General features: G+C 46.1%; 2 protein-coding genes across 2 annotated transcripts; one reads left to right on the forward strand and one right to left on the reverse strand.

The window, feature by feature from the left end:
* Window positions 1-1,520: 1,520 nt before the first annotated feature.
* On the forward strand, window positions 1,521-5,376 carry LOC110090273 (C-type lectin LmsL). The gene is made up of 5 exons (XM_020813885.3): window positions 1,521-1,686; window positions 2,148-2,242; window positions 3,867-4,007; window positions 4,965-5,079; window positions 5,239-5,376. The coding sequence occupies exons 1-5, from the start codon at window positions 1,629-1,631 to the stop codon at window positions 5,304-5,306; spliced, it is 477 nt and encodes a 158-aa protein (XP_020669544.3). The 5' UTR covers window positions 1,521-1,628; the 3' UTR covers window positions 5,307-5,376.
* Window positions 5,377-6,318: 942 nt separating this feature from the next.
* Window positions 6,319-14,132, reverse strand: LOC110090282 (C-type lectin domain family 12 member B-like). The gene is made up of 4 exons (XM_078376663.1): window positions 12,765-14,132; window positions 11,622-11,773; window positions 9,524-9,666; window positions 6,319-8,387 (listed from the first exon to the last, which is right to left on the reverse strand). Exons 1-4 carry the CDS (start codon window positions 12,940-12,942, stop codon window positions 8,267-8,269), a joined length of 594 nt encoding a protein of 197 aa, XP_078232789.1. The 5' UTR covers window positions 12,943-14,132; the 3' UTR covers window positions 6,319-8,266.
* Window positions 14,133-16,440: the final 2,308 nt, after the last annotated feature.

The raw sequence follows: 16,440 nt of genomic DNA on the forward strand, positions 1-16,440 counted from the left end.
GCTTTCCAGTTGAGTGAATCTACTGGGTGACTCCATGACCCGCAGGCACCCCTTTGGGACTCGTTAACGGTATAAATAGCAAAGAGGAGTCATGGTCCTGTGGAAAAGCAAGAAACTTGGCCATCAGTTCAAGACCAGCTGATCTGACAGGACATTGGTGGAGTGAGTATCTTGCATGGTTTACATCTCTTGGACTCTGGAGGTCCTTGGGCGGACACTTTAAAGGCAGCTGAAGAGTTCCTGCACTTCAGCAACTACACTCAGGCTGGGGAAAGTTATTTTACAAAAATGATTAAGAACCAATGGTAAACCTAATATCGCTAGGTGTTTCGTATGCCCAGCTCAGAATCCCATAACATGTTTTAACTCCATTGGACATTCAGTTATAGATAATAGGCAAAAACATTTTTTTAAAAAAGTTTTTAAAAAGACATTTAAAAAATTTTTTAAAGTGTTTTTAAAAAGACAAAAATGTGGTGGCATGTTAAAAACTAACTTTTATATTTTTTAACATGAGCTTTCATGGACAAGTCCACTTCATCAGACAACACTGGATCATTAACCATTGTTTTGTTTTTCTAAAAAAAATATGCATTTTTAAAAACAAAAACATAGATTTGATTTTGTTCCCCAATCGAATGAATAAGGAGAATAGGAGGGAATGGAGAGAGGAAACACAGCCCCGTACCCCTTTCAGGGCATCCTTTGCAAGTCTCAAAGGCAAGGAAAGCATTTGGGGTATTTCCAGGGACTGCGGTAAGGAGAGAAGTCCTAGCTTGGCTCTTTCTTGTATGCAAGAACAGCACACCAGAAAACGTTTCTCCTTCACCTACACAGGGGCCCAGATATTTTTGGTTAATCTCAATAGAAATGTTCGTGTTGGTGTGAACAATTTTTGCACAAATGATGCTAGGTGTGCAAAATTGCAATTGTTGCTGCATTGTCTCATGAACTTTTCAGAATCAGAAGCTCCAGATGGGTTGCTTGTGTCTTTTTGAACAATTGCCCAATTGTTATTCTCTGCTCCCTCTCTCTCTCTCTGTTTGCTTTCCTTCTTTTTTGGAAAAAAAAGTACAGTTTTGCAAAGTGATATGTTGTACAAATTGTGGACATTTGGTTGTTGGGGGGAAGTGTCCTTATCTTGTCCTCATACCAAAGGGGAGAAATCAAGTATTCTTCCAATCTCTCTTCAGTACAGCATTTAAAAAGATGTGGCACCTTAAAGATTAACTATTATATTTTTAATGTGAGCTTTCGTGGACAAGTCCACTTCCTCAGACATACAGGGGGAAAAATGTCTGATGAAGTGGACTTGCCCACGAAAGCTCACATTAAAAATATAATAGTCTTTAAGGTGCCACAGGTTTTAAAATATTTTTAGTTTAGTTTCTTTGGATTTTCCTTGAGAACTCTGAATATATTATCAAAAGAGAATAGAAGAAACTGTAAGTCCTGGGCTGGCTCACCCTAAAATGTTCTTGTTTATCACAAACCAAACAGATCGCTTTCTGAGATGCGTGGTTATCTAACTTTGTACCCGGAACGGGGGAAATGTTCTGGACGAGTTCTTTATTCCACAGCCGCCTCTTAGAAGGCTCTTTTTCTATCCTCTTCCTAAAGGTGTTGCGATGGAGGCCCTCGGCGTATTCCTTCATTCCCTTCTGGTCATTCACTTCTTTCTGCAAGGTGAGTCCCTCCTGCCCTCTCCGGAAATTTGCTCCTCACTCCTTGATGGTAGCTGAAGGGTGAGAACCAAGGTTCAAAGTGCAACCTCTGGCATGCTTCCTTAGAAAAGAGATTGTCAGCCTTGAATGGAAAATACTCCCTAAGAAAATACATTTGCAGACTTGAACTCTCCCTGGCTTAATCAGGAAGAAGGCTTTCAAAATTAATTTTAAAAAGCAAACAAACTGTGTGATAACAATATTTAAAGATACTTTCCTTTCTTTACCTGACCTTTAGCGGGGAAAGAATGTACCAGGACCGCGTCTGCTGAAACATGGACCCATGAAGTAGAGCAGGACGCCCATATCTGCGGGGTGCTGGTGCTATGACCCAATGTTCCCTTATCTATGGTTCTAGCTTTTGTGCTTCTCTCCCATTCACATTATCATCCCTAACCATGTCCTGCTCTCTCCCCTGGGTAGGTTCTGAAGGTTTGGACTGCCCAAAGCACTGGATGGAATATGAGGACCTGTGCTTCGGAGTCATGGAATCCCCAATCCAGTGGACGGATGCCGAAGTAAGCAGTGGCTGTAGAGCTGGCAGGGTATCTCTTGGGGCAGAACGGGGAGAAACATCTGGCCAACAGGGCCCTCTTGCAGTTCTTCTGTAGTCACAGTGACTTTTGTCTTAAGCTGCAAACCAGCTTTTGCCCCCGACCTCTTCAGCCTTCTGCAATCGTTGCTTCAAGTCCTTGTTGCTTCCTGCCACTAAGATGACGCCATTGGCATATCTTAAATGAGTGATATTCCTTCCACCTGTTTTTCCACTTTGCCTTTGTCTTTCTATACAACACGTTCTGCATAGAGATTGAACAGGTAATAATAACAATTCTGTGCTGCCAAGTCTTTTGGGGACCCTTCACAGGGTTTTCTTGGTGGAGGGTCCTCAGAAGAGCTGCACCATTCTCTCCTTCTGGAGTCACCCCCGAGCTGTGCAGCTTGCCCAAGGTGGCGCAGACGAGCTCCTCTCCAGGGCAGGGGCCCCGTGGGGAACTGAACCGCCAGCCTGTGGCTCTGCAGCCAGAGACCTAACTCACTAAGCTGATGGACAGGGAGAAAAATGTTTGCATACCTTTGTCTGACACCTTTGCCTTTGGGAAACTGTTCCGTTCCTCCCTATTCTGCCTGTGACACTAATATCGTGCCCAGAGTATAGGCCAGGCATCAGGACTATGTGGCACATCCATTTCTTTTAGTATCACCCCTAATTCCTCATGGTCAATGCAGTCCAATTCCTTCTACAATCTCCAAAACATACGCTTATTCTCTTCTGAGATTCTCTGATACGCTTCAGTGGCTGACACATATTGGCGATGCCAACTCCATCACCTCTTCTTTTTCAGAAAAAAACAAATACCGACACATCGTCATGGGTTTTCCATTCTTCTAAGTCATTCTAAATTGTTTTGCATTCTTTTATTTCCTTTACCCCACTTAGTTCTCTTTTGGTATGCAGTGTGATATAAACCTTTTCCTCAGTAAACAAATAAATGAATCTAGAGATGGGGATTTTTTTGAACATATATATGTGCAAAATGTAGACTATGATTTCCGGAATACCCCAGTCATCAGAGTAGCCTGTTGAGAATGTTGATTATAACGCTGATTATACTGGTTAGCAGAGATACTTATGACACTATGACACTGACAGAGTAAAACCGACCATTTAGTCTATTAACATATATACATAGAGAACAGACATTCCTCTGGCAGCATGACATGACATGAAGCAACACACAGCATAGGAAAAAATGATCTGACTTTCAGCAGATAAAGATGTTCATTTTACACATGACTTATGGACAGTTCTGTGACCCATCAGAGAACACATGTCTTCATTTTCTGTTACACCAAGTTTCATCATGTACACAGCTGTACAACATGAAGTCTTAATCCTTGATACCCACCCCCTGAACACAATCGGTACAGTGACTCAGGTAAAATCAGCCATTTTACATTTAACTATACAACATTGACATTTAATATATTTTCATATCAAAATCTCAACATGCTGGGTGGAGTACAGTACTTTGTGAGCGGCAGGAACTAACTTTTCGTCTTCTGCTAAAAGAAGGGGATGAGAAGAAAAAAGAAAGCGAGCTAATCCAGGTAGGTAAACCAGCCCTTCTTTCTCTCCTTTAGGCAGAATGTCAGATCAAAGGGAACGGAGGTCACCTTGCCTCCATCCACAAAGATACTGAGCTAAGAATCTTATCTAATAAAATTAAGAACAATCACCCCGACGTGCAGGAACTTTGGATTGGACTGCATGACTCCCGCAAGGTGAGTGCTCGGCCGTGAGTGCTTGGCCTCCTCCCCAAAAGTGCAAATGGGGGAAAACCTCTTGGTGAAGATTTGAACTTTACAGGGTTTTTAAGCTCGCGCCTGTTTTCAGTCTCCTGGCGGAATGTTTGCAACCTAACCCCCCAACCTGGGCCGTAAATCACGGCAGGTGAGATGACGCCCAACACCCAAGACTCTTAGAAGCCGATGAATATTTGGTACATTTTACTTCTCTAATTGGTGTTTCATCCAGTATTTCATTTCTTTTTCCATCTGTCTGACAAAAGTGGACTTAATCCACGGAAACTCACATTCAAATGTCTAATAGTTAATCTTTAAGGTGCCACAACTTTTTTTTAATTTGTTTTCTTGCTTTGGATTTTGCCTGATGTGCAGGGGAGAAAAGGCAGGGTAGAAATTCAAGCCAACCCCTACCCGCCTGCCGCCCAGGGAAGAGACGTGTATTTCATTTCTCCTTGAAGGAAGATTCTTCTCTAAATCACAGGGCAGGGGCTTCCTTTTGGGGGGGGGATGGATGAGAGGTCTGGTTGTTGTCGTTTGAATTTCCAGTTTCTTCTCTCTTTACAGGAGAAAAAAAATTGTTGCATTTCTGGAGAGGATGCAGAAAGAGTTCCCGGGGGGGGGGGAACATTGGGACACTTTTTGGGGGAGCCTCAAAGGAGCCTCCTTCCAACGTCATGCGGGTGGGTGGGTGGTCCCAGAAGGGCCAAGGCCATGGTTCAGGGATGCTGGGACAACAAAAGGCGCCCCCTGCTGGACCTGCCTTAGCATAAAAGGTATCTCCCAGGGGCCCGGGCATTGGGAGCTGGGACTCCCACCCTCTCCAACTCTGATGCCCTTCCGTGCATTTTCTGTAAATTCTTGGAAAGCATGTGGGTTTGCATGTTGAGCCCAGCAAACGGGAATAATCTCTTTTTTTTAAACTCTTGGTGTCAGACGGACCGCTGGGCGTGGACTGACACGAATCCATTCAACTTCAAGCCTTGGAGTGCAGATAAAGACAAAATGAAAGGGAAAGGGTTCTTTTGCGCCTACCTGTCCAGGGCAACAGGTAAGGAGCTGCTCTGCTCACCTGAGCCCGGCAGCTGAGGGGGCAGAAGGGGCTCAAGGGCGAGGGAACGAAAGGAACCAGAAAGAGTTCTGTCGTTAAGAAATGAAGAGCATTCCAGTAAGGTAGCATCTCTGATCCTGTTTTACTGCTGTCTTTCAGATTTTAGGACATTTCATGTCGGATGTTGCAATAAAGCCAGGGCTTACATCTGTAAGTCTTCGGTGTAATAAAGGCATCGGGAAGATCTGGGTATGCCACGGATATGCTACCTTTACAGTCCGCTTTCTTGAATAAACCTCTTGCTAGTTTGCAAAAACGTTTTAATTTTATCATTGATGTTTAGGAGCCTTGTGGAGATTTCACTGGAGATATGCGCGCTCCTGACCTTGCACGCTGGAGACGTACAGAACCACTGAGAGCATAACTTAGTGCATGGGAAGGGGTGGCTGGTGCACAACACAAAATACGAAGTAGGGAAACCCATGGGCAGCTTAGAGATAGAAAATCATGGCACCATGGAGTTGGGAGGGCCAACTGTAAGGCCATCGAGTCCCTAGAAAAGGTTCCCCTTGACATTTAGTCCAGTCATGTCCGACTCTAGGGCGCGGTGCTCATCCCTGTCTCCAAGCCATAGAGCCAGAGTTTGTCCATAGACAGTTTCCGTGGTCACATGGTCAGCACGACTAGACACGGAACGCCGTGACCTTCCCACCGTGGTGGTACCTATTTATCTATTCCCATTTTTACATGCCTTCGAACTGCTAAGTTGGCAGGAGCTGGGACAAGCGACGGGAGCTCACTCTGTCATGTGGATTCAAACTCCTGATCTTTCGATGCTGCAGCCCCGAGGCTTTTGCGGTCTAACCTGCAGCACCACCATGTCCCATAACAGTACCCTAGATAAGGCCTAATTAGTGCTGAATACAGGACTAGTCCTTCACAGGATTTGGAGATCATACTTCTGCTAATGAATTCTAGAATAGCATTGGTCTTTTTTGCAGCCACTGCACACTGTAGGCTCATATTCAGATTTTGATCTACAATTCCAAGATCCTTCTCACTCCTAGTTTTACTGAGCCAAATATCCCCCACTTTTAACTGTGAAATTCAGTCCCCCCCCCCCCCCGGTATTTAACACTTGTGTTAAATTTCATTCTGCTGTTTTCAGTCCAGTGCTCAAATCCTATCAAAATATTTTTGAATTTTGTTCCTGTCTTCCAAGGTATTAGCTTTTTCATCTTTATTTTTTGTCATTAGTACATTTGATCACTACTCCCTGTGTCCCCTTATCCAAGTCATTAATGGAAAAAGTTGAAGAGCCACGGGCCCAGGACTAATCCTTTTGGCATCCTACTTGTTACCTCCTTCCAGTATGAGAAGGAGACAATGACGAGCACTCTCTGAGTACAATCCTGCAACAAACTGGGTATCCATCTGATAGCTATTCTATCCAGCTCCCACCTATTTCTTTTCTTTGTCTTTTGCTATGCACATACCTGAAGAATGCTTTTTTGTTGCTTTTAGGATCTCTTGCTAACTTCAGCTCATTCTCAGCTTTTGCCTTCCTAACACCCTCCCCACAATTCTTTGCTACTTGTCTCTACTCTTCCTTTGTCGCCTGTCCTTTCTTCCTTTCCCTATATGTAACCTTTTAAAAAAAATTTCAGGTCCTCTCTGAGCTTTTTGCGAAGTCATGTTTGTCTTGTCTGCTGTCTCCCTCCTTTTTTTCCTGTTGGAATTGTTTGTAGTTGTGCCTTTACAATTCCTGTTTTAAGTAATTCCCACCCATCTTGGACTCCTTTTCTGGTTAAGATCTCCTGCCGTGGGACCTTACTTATCCTTGTTCTGAGCTTATTAAAATTGGCTTTCCGAAAGTCCAGCGTATACGTGTGCAGCTAGATTCTGCTTTTCTTTTCTTTGAGATCAAGACCTCAGGTAAAACACGGTCACTTCCCCCCCAATTCCTCTTCCTGCCACTTCATCCACCAAGTCATCTCTACTGCTTAGACTCAAGGATACCCGGCTCCTCTAGTTTCTTTCTCTACATTTTGTAGGAGAAAATTATATCTCTTGGGAAGCAGACAAATTTGCAGCTAAGGTCTTACTTTAGTCATAAATTTCCTAGCCACAGACACCTAAACTTGCAGCCCCAACCACTTTTGAAATACAGTAATGTTGTTGTTTAGTTGTTACGTCATGTCTGACTCTTCGTGATCCCATGCACCCAGAGCCCGCCAGCCCCTCCTGTCTTCCACTGCCTCCCGCAGTTGGGTCAAACTCATGTTGGTCGCTTCGATGACCCTGTCCAACCATCTCGTCCTCTGCCGTCCCCTTCTCCTCTTGCCTTCACACTTTCCCAACATCAGGGTCTTTTCCAGGGAGTCTTCTCTTCTCATGAGATGGCCAAAGGATTGGAGCCTCAGCTTGAAATACAGTAATAACAATCCTTTATTCATGTTGACAGGTGATAGAGTGGCCTTAGCACCGTTTATCACAGCATGACTAAAAATGCAATAGTGATAAAATCACAACCCATTTTGGAAGCGGTAACACAAAACAAAAAACATGGAATCTCAACACAGAGCAAAAATTCAGGAGAAAAAAGAATCTCAAGTCACAAGTTAAAGGCATGGGGGAAATTACATGAGCTTTCTTCAGCCAAGACGTCTCTGGGGTGCAGGGTTGGGTGGCTGTGTTTATCTGTGGATTACAGTGTAGGGTGCCACAACCAGAAATAGCTACTCTCCCGTTATGGCTTACCTTGCTTATGAAGGGGAGGGCAAGAACCGAGAAGGCCCTCTGACAAGGAGGTCCTGGGGAAAGTGTTCCTTTTAGTAATTACTGTGCACAACTCCAGGTAGAATTATTGACTTACATATGAAATCTTGGGATGCTATTCAAGAGCTAAAACAATCCCTTAAAGATGATGAGGATGCTGGTGATTTTTAGTTGAGAGGTTCCCTTGCTCCTCTCCAGGAGCTACCATCTGCAGACAAGTCTCTCAGGCCTTTGGTGGGTTCCAAGAAATAAAAATGCTTCTCTTAAACAGCTGGGCAAGAGATTTCTCTATGGGTGCCAAAAGTCTTCAGGAGGAGCCAGAGTGGAGGGTCACCCGCTGCTGACCTCTGTGGGGGATGATCTCCTCCACCTCCTCCTCCTCCTCCTCCTCTCAACTTTGCAAAACTGTTCAGTTCCAGCCAAGTTGGACCTTTGCCTTGCAAAGTATAAACGCGGGTTGACTGCACTCTTGGGAATGAAACTCCCCATTCTGAAGGTACATGCAGCCACTGTGATTCTGCTGTTGTTGCCTGTGGTGGAACAAGGAGGAGAAAAGGCTTCTTTGGTTGTGGAATTCCTGTAGGTAGAAATCTGTCTCTTGGGAAGTCTATCGGGCCCCCAAATCTACTATCTTTCTTTCACCCAAGCTTCAGGAGGGGGCGATTGTTCTGTGAGAATGTCCAAGAGATGGATGCATCAGTGATTTAAGGATGAGACCAGGTAGCCAAATTATCTTGGCCTGGTTTGGTTGAGATCATGCAAAGCAGGGTTGCTGTGAGGTGCGGTACATCATTTGGGGCCACCTTTGCACCCACGTGAAAGGATCAACCACGCCACATCTAAAGCGACCCTGTTCAGTACGATTGAGTCTGAACTTTGCCTTTAAAGGGAAAGCTTCCTATTTCTCAAGATTGTTAAGCAGCTTAGGCAAAACATGGAGGAGGAAGCCGCTGAATGATCTTCAGAAACAGAAAAGTTCCTTGCTGCTCACCTTTGGAAGGGAAAGGAGGGAAGTTTTGCATTTCTTTTTAATTGCTGCAAACTCACATAGCTCATCAGCCCCCCACACAGAGAGAGAGAGAGAGAGAGAGAGAGAGATTCCCAAGACAGTGGGCATTTGAACCTAGTTGTCCTGTCCAGGTATGACTATTTATCTCCACTACCATGCTTCAGCAAAAAGGAACAGCGTGAGTCATCTTTAGAGACTGCCATGAACCCCAAAAAACTGCACATGTGTTGTGCTGGTGTGGTGCGCTTCCCCTCCCACCTCCCCTGCACGCTCGCCCATTTCTTGGGCAACGCACGCTACCCTCCTTGCCTCCCCAGGGTAACGACCCACTCACTTTTTGCAGCATGCGCTTCCGTCTTCTCCATCGGCCACCTCCTCCAACGAGGAGGTAGGACAAGGATTCCTGCCGTGCTGCCTTTGAGGGGGCGGCCAACGGGGAAGGTGGAAGAGGGAAGAGCATTCTGGGAGTGGGAAGTCCCACTGGGGAGGTGGGGAGGGAAGGATATGGTCGGGAGCTTTCAGGGAAGGCAGGAGGGCGCGCCTTGCGCACAAAAGACCTGTGTGAGCTCAGTGCCCAGTTGGGCCGGATCTCCGGACCAAGGTTCATGCCCCGTCTCTAGTCATCTTCTTCTTGGTGCCCTTGAGGCATGGACTTACCGTTTGACTTTCAGGACAGAGCCATCTACCCACACCCATTTCCCAATGCTTCGTTCGTACTTTAGTCCAATCCAGAATTTGTTAAACTTGAGCCTCCCTCGGTGTAAATGCAAATGCTTTTTAGATTCGAGCATCAGGAAGTCCTGAAATGCAAAGTGGCAGATATTTGGCCTTCTCGGCCTGAAAAGAAAGATAATCCACCATCCCTCAAAAACCATAGGCTTGTTAAAGATTAAAAGCTGGCTAAATCCATCCTCCGCGTTCCACAATTCTGTGGGCTTCTGCACCTTGTTGTCCACCTGTTTGTCCAATGGGTGTTCAAGAAGGTATACAAGGAGCAACTTGTTAACTTTGGGAAATTCACCACTGCAGTTTATGCCATTGCATTAGTACCGGTATAACTCATTAAGAGGATTCTGGCCATTCCTTTACAATCCACATGAGATCCGAGCCCAAGTCAAACTGTGGCCCTTCAATGACATGCAGATGCAGTTGTACAACACTGAAAATTTAGGGTTGCTGGAACAGAATTCCCTGAATGTGCTGGACCTATATCCATAGCCAATACATCCTCACCTGAGAAAAGGTAAGGTGAGAATGAACAATTTTAAAGAGAAGAGGGTTTGAGAGAGGCGTGAAGTATAACTGCCTCTGTTCTGACCAATGCTTTAAAACAGACAGATTTCCTGCACCCTCTGCGCCATAACCATAGAACTGTCTTCTTTGTTTGCTAAAGAGGACGGGTTGTAAAGTACAGTATACAAAGAGACTTTTGTATAATTTTCTTCAAATGGACAGTAGAAAAGAAGAATCATAGAATCAGGGAGTTGGAAGGGCCTCTAAGGTCATCGCGTCCTACTCCCTGCTCAGTGAAGGAATCCAAATCCAAGCAGATCGAACAGAGGGTAGTTCTAATTTTCTCTTGAAGGCCTCCAGGGTTGGGAGCGCCCACTACCTCTCCTCGAGGTCATTGGTTTTATTGTCCTACTGCTCTAACAGTGAGGAAGTTTTTCCTGATATAGAACAATCCCCATTGCCCAGTGGAATGCAAAGTTAAACCCAGGGAAGCTGGGTGGGGGAGCAAGAGGAGGGACAGAAGCTAACCAGAGAAAAGGAAGCTTTTGAGAAAGGAGGAAAAACCAAACGAAAAAACGAATGAGCCACCCATGACGGAGCAAGGCCCCCACCGTGGTGAAACAGAATCAAAGAGAAGAAGAGAGGAAAAAGGAACTATTTTGACTAGAGGTCACAGGGCCGCTCCACTCCTATCTCCAGTGACCTAATGAACGGAAAAAATTTTGATGGCAACCAGCACTGTGGTCAGGCAAGAAAAATATTGGAAACAGGACATCCCCAGGTAACAATGGCAGCACCAGGAACTGCTCACAGGTGTGTTTCGAAAGGCACCTGGAATTAAATTGGGGAGGGGGGGAGAGACTACAGAAAAGGAGAAGAGCTGAAGGTGTGTTTGCAAGGACAAGAACCAACAGCGGTGTGAAAAAAATACAGTAGATTGATCCCAGTAGGGTGAAGTTTTTCCAATAATAAAACCACATTGAGATAGGAACACAGGTGGAGAGAGCAGGGGGACCTCCCTCTGGAAATATTCTTGAGGTGTTTTCTCTCTTTTTAAAAGTATAAGGTACATATTTGTGTATGTACTTTGTCCTAGACCAGTGAAAAGAAAGGTGTTCTGCTCAACCTGTCGATCTTTTTTCCAGAGTGAGCAGCAGAATTCCCATGCAGGGATCCAAATTTTGGGCTCCGGTACATCTCCTTTAAAATATGAAGCCCCGCCGCCCCTTCGGCTGGTTATCTGCCACTAACTACTGGATATAAGGCTTAACCTAGTAGTTAGTCCCAACCAGAGTAAATCCATTCACTGAAGGGGAGGACTTGCCAGGCCAACACTTAGAGGAATCCCCCCAATTTGCTCAATTTACTCCGGTTGGGTATGCCTGGTGGTTTGGTGGATAATGCATACTTTATTGGCGCTGCTCCCAGGACCTCTATTACAAGTTATGGTGGGATCCCTCTGACATGATCAAGACTCTCCCACCCACCCGGGTGCTGCGAGCCAGCCATGCCCCAGTCGTACCATCTCTTCTGTGCTTTTGATAACAAGCAGGGAGGAGGACTCGTCTTTACAGAAGCCCATGGTCGATATCCAGCTCATCTGCCTGCTTTTAAAGAGGTAACAGTTGTCTCCGTGCTGCAGCCAGTGGATTTGGCACACACTGCACCTAAGGGCTGAAGAGAAAAGGAAAACAGAGGAAGAGTGACAGCTCGCATCTGCACAAAAATGCCAGGGGGCTCCCACCTCTGGCCTTTCACAGTGCTGACCTCCGCTCTCTGCATTTCTTTCTGAACCATCTAAACCGGCGGTCCAAAGTTATCCCCTTGGGTTGTGCACCAGAACACAGTTGAGCACTATTGCTGTAAAGATACTGTTTGTTGCTTCAAAAATTTGGAAACGGCTCCTTCCTGTCAATGCTCTGGAGAAGGAGAGTGTTATGGGAGCAGGGGCAGGGAGTGATGTTCATTGTTATACTTGGAGGTTTCACAAGCTACAATGTAGGAATGGAGTAATCTGTCAGCTTTCCATTATCCCAATGAATATTTTCATTTATGTACTTATTATATCTTTCAAGATTATGAATTAATCAGTTTCCTGCTCTACAGTGCCCACCAAATACATCCTTAAATTCTTTTGAAAAAGATTTAAAACCACTTTGAAAGCCATTATTTAAAGCCAAAGGCTAGAGAGGAGCTTACAGTTTTGACTGCCTGGCAGAAGCTCAATAAAGATGGAGCCGGCTTGACTTCCTATCAGTGGGATTTCCATGTTCAGGACGATCCTAAAGAGAAACCGCATTCTCTTGTTGCCTGGGATTTTGTTACTGCCAAAAAGTTGTCCGGCTACAGGGCCAGAGACTGAGAGTTTGATTCCCCTCACTGGGGCTACCTGGGAGTAGAGCCAGCCTGGGTGGCCCTGGGCAAGCTGCACCATCCCACAGCGCCCCCAGTGGAAGGGAATGGGTAATTCTTTTCTTAGTACACCTCTCCCTTGAATTGCACAGGATCTGAGCAACACACTTTTGGTTACACATGGTTTCCCCCCCCTCCAATAAATAAATATTCGATAAATAAATATTCAACAAACACAAGACATTTTTCATCCCTACTGCATGGAGTCTAACGAACCTCATTAATCTGCCCTTGTTAGTCACATTTATATTACCTTTGCCAATTTGGAGCTGCTGGAGAACTTCGGTCAAAAGGAGAATCCGCACCTGAATCACCTCGGTCTCTGCCTCTGACGTCTTGGACAGCCGGGTCACTTCAAGAAGGGACATAGTACAGACAAAATGGAATAAATAACATGAAGACAGGAACCCACCCCTGCCATTTGTGTCCATGGGTAAGGAAGATATCCCGTTCCCCCACCCCCAGCAACCCTGGTTTTGTAGCCATGCTCAGACAAAATTAGAGCTGAAAAATATTCGGAGCGGGAACAGCCTCCCCCGGCCAAATTATTTACTGTTAGGGAAATATTAATTTTCAGTATTTCTGTTCATAAGAAGAGGTGTTTGTCGGCTCAGTGCTTCTATTTCTATGCCTTCATTTCCATGACTGACATTCCTCTGTATTTCATTGCCCAGTTTCTAAATGCTCATCATCCACCGTTGATCACCAAAGGGGTTTCCCTTCCATAGTAAGGTCTATGACTAGGAAAATAAGTCTGCTAAGGCCTTTGCACTTTAAAGAAAAAAATTCAAGCAGCAATTTGTGGGATTGGTTTAAATGGCAGCTTCCTTGCACCCCCACATCCCCTGATATTTTAAAGAGGGGAAGAAATTGAATCTACGCATGCTATGTTCTTCCACCAACTTCCTTGTGTTCTCCAAAGCATAAGAAAGGTGGATTTGGACTTCTGAACTTCCAAAAATCTTAAGTCCCCAAAGTTAATATGCTTATTATATAATATAATAAGCATATTAACTTAGTAGAGTAGTTCTGGGAGGCAGTGGAAGACAGGAGGGCTTGGCGTGCTCTGGTCCATGAGGTCACAAAGAGTTGGAAATCACTTAACGACTAAACAACAACAAAAGAGTAGTTCCCAACATTGGATTGCAACTCCCAGAAACCCCAGCCAGCACAAGTGGTGGTGAAGACTTCTGGGAATTGCAGTCCAAGAATATCTGGATCACCCAAAGCTGGGAGCCATTTCCAAAGGATTGGTCATAAGGGGGTGAGGGGCATATGGAAGTCTGTTTTCTGTTACTAGAAAGCTTGCATGCAGACCAGTCCTATAAAATTTCTAAGATGATGACTGCTGCTGTTTAGTTGTTAAGTTGTGTCCGACTCTTTGTGACCCCATGGACCAGAGCACGCCAGGCCCTCCTGTCTTCCACTGCCTCCCGGAGTTGGGTCAAAGTCATGTTGGCCGCTGTCCAACCATCTCATCCTCTGTCGTCCCCTTCTCCCCTTGCCTTCACACTTTCCCAACATCAGGGTCTTTTCCAGGGAGTCATCTCTTCTCATGAGATGGCCAAAGTATTGGATCTGTCCTTCCAATGAGCACTCAGGGTTGATTTCCTTCAAAATGGATAGGTGTGTTCTTTTGCAGTCCAGGGGACTCTCAAGAGTCTCCTCCAGCACAATTCAAAAGCATCAATTCTTCGGTGGTCAGCCTTCTTTAAGGTCCAGCTCTCACTTCCATACATCACTACCGGAAAAACCATGGCTTTGACCATGAGGATCTTTGTCGGCAAGATGAGGTCTCTGCTTTTTAAGATGCTGTCAAGGTTTGTCATGGCTTTCCTCCCAAGAAGCAGGCGTCTTTTAATTTCGTGGCTGCTGTGCTCATCTGCAGTGATCATAGAGCCCAAGAAAGTGAAATCTGTCACTGCCTCCATTTCTTCCCTTTCTATTTGCCAGGAGGTGATGGGACCAGTGGCCATGATCTTATTTTTTTTTAACAGCGAGGCACTTGTGCAGTTCCTCTCCTAATGCTCATTTACCTTGTGTGTGCATCATGACCACCAAGGGGGAAAGGATGGCACAGATGAACAGAAAGGCAGTGGTGGCACAGAACCAGTCGATGGTGACGTCAACAAATTTCCCTAAGAGATAGGAAGTGGAGAAAGTTGTGAGGAATCAACCCTGGCCTGACGTGTCCTTTCTGATGGGAATGCCACGTCCTGCTTTAAAAAGTGGCTAGCTCCATGCCACTGGAAGCTGTGCATGCAAAACCCACGCCCACACAGCAGCCCCTAACACTGCCTTTAAACATACAGCATCACTTTAGGTATCATTCTTCCCATGAATTTCCAAGCCACACATCCTTATAACAGAAGTTAAGACACTGGCCACCTGCAATAAGGTCCCTTTGTTTTATGAAGAAGCACTTTTATAGGAACCCTGGAACTGCCGCAAAGACACAGTCAGGACCTTGGTCTGTTTATCAGAATTCCACAGCTGGAAGGTGGGCAGAAGTCCAGGTGGTTTGTGGATCGGGATGAAAAGTGACTGCCCCCAAAGTTTTTAAGGAGAGGCTTCTCCCCGGCCAGTCTTGGCTTTCCAAGATCTTTCTAAAGTGGAGTTGTCAAGCCCTGGATTTTGGATAATGTGCATAATTATCCCTGGGCTATGCTATGGCCACTTTCAAGGGTGTGAGTGACAACCCACTCTTTAAAGACTTTAAAGACAACCACACATCAGAAGATATAAATCCGTTAAGGCTGATGGCATGTGGGTTCCCATGACCCTCTCCCCCAGGCCTGGCTTGGCTTTGCGATTGGTCTTCAGCATTTAACCACAGGCTTCCCTTGAAGCCTGCCTTCTCAAACCCCCAAAATCTCCCTGAATGATGTCTCTCCAACACTAGCATGTTTTCAGGTCTCAGGATGGGTTATCTATATATAACATCTCTTTATGCCTCTTTAAGGAAGAGGCCTTGAATTACAGGGAACAACACTGCCCTCTAAACCCATGGTTCTCAAACTGGGATCCCCAGATGTTCTTGGACTGCAGTTCCCAGGAATCCTGGCCAGTACAGCACAGTGGTGAAGGCTTCTGGGAATTGTAGTCCAAGAGCATCAGGGGACCCCAGTTGGAGAACCATGGCTCTAAACCGCCTGGTCGTCCAGAAATGATCTGTTTTACAGAGGCATTAATTGAAAAAGTAGCTCGGAAGAACTCAGAGAAGCCATTAGGGCCTCCCTGTGTCCGTAACGGTTGGACCTGCTGGTCATGCTTTCTGGGAGCTGAAGTCCGAAACCTCCGAAGGACCAGCGGTTGAGCATTGCCAACAGCCTCCCCAAGCAGACAAAGGACAACGCCTCCGTCCCGCTGCAGCTAGGAGGGCTCAGTCGGCCGCTTCACTTGAGCGGCACTGTCCAAATAAACCAAGGTCCTCTGCCTGCCCGTCCACCCTCCAGCCCGCCCACTGGGGCAAAGGCTGGCTCCAGGTCTTTGCATGCTTACTCTCAGGACCGGGGATCTGTGATCCTGGAGCAAGAGAAGACTTCGGCTCCAAGGGGCTCCTCTTTGAGGAAGCAGGTTGCAAGGAGGGCTTCACTTCGGAAGAAGTGGGACAGCTGCTTAGCGGGGGTGCTGGATACGAGAGACGACTGCTTCGGCGGGGTGCTGGATCCGAGGGAGGGACGCTTAGGGAGGGTGCTGCATTCGAAAGACGGCCACTTCGGCCCTTTAGGGGGGTTGCTTTATCCGAGGGAGGGACGCTTAGGGAAGGTGCTGCATTCGAAAGACGGCCACTTCGGCGGCGTGCTGGATCCGAGGGAGGGACGCTTAGGGAGGGTGCTGCATTCGAAAGACGGCCACTTCGGCGGGGTGCTGGATCCGAGGGAGGGACGGTTAGGGAGGGCGCTGCGTTTGAAAGACGGCCGCTTCGG

This window comes from Pogona vitticeps, chromosome 5 (genome assembly GCF_051106095.1).
Source record: "Pogona vitticeps strain Pit_001003342236 chromosome 5, PviZW2.1, whole genome shotgun sequence".
Taxonomy (NCBI): domain Eukaryota; kingdom Metazoa; phylum Chordata; class Lepidosauria; order Squamata; family Agamidae; genus Pogona; species Pogona vitticeps.

Excerpts from the sequence above, each read along its gene's own strand:
- LOC110090282 (XM_078376663.1), bottom strand. The coding sequence starts at position 12,942 with ATGGACACAAATGGCAGGGGTGGGTTCCTGTCTTCATGTTATTTATTC. Across the intron at positions 11,774-12,764 it reads GCAGCTCCAAATTGGCAAAG|CCCTTAGGTGCAGTGTGTGC; the intron begins GTAATATAAATG and ends TTTTCTCTTCAG. Across the intron at positions 8,388-9,523 it reads TCTGTCCTGAAAGTCAAACG|GCAACAACAGCAGAATCACA; the intron begins GTAAGTCCATGC and ends GTTCCACCACAG.
- LOC110090273 (XM_020813885.3), top strand. The coding sequence starts at position 1,629 with ATGGAGGCCCTCGGCGTATTCCTTCATTCCCTTCTGGTCATTCACTTC. Across the intron at positions 2,243-3,866 it reads TCCAGTGGACGGATGCCGAA|GCAGAATGTCAGATCAAAGG; the intron begins GTAAGCAGTGGC and ends TCTCTCCTTTAG. Across the intron at positions 4,008-4,964 it reads GACTGCATGACTCCCGCAAG|ACGGACCGCTGGGCGTGGAC; the intron begins GTGAGTGCTCGG and ends TCTTGGTGTCAG.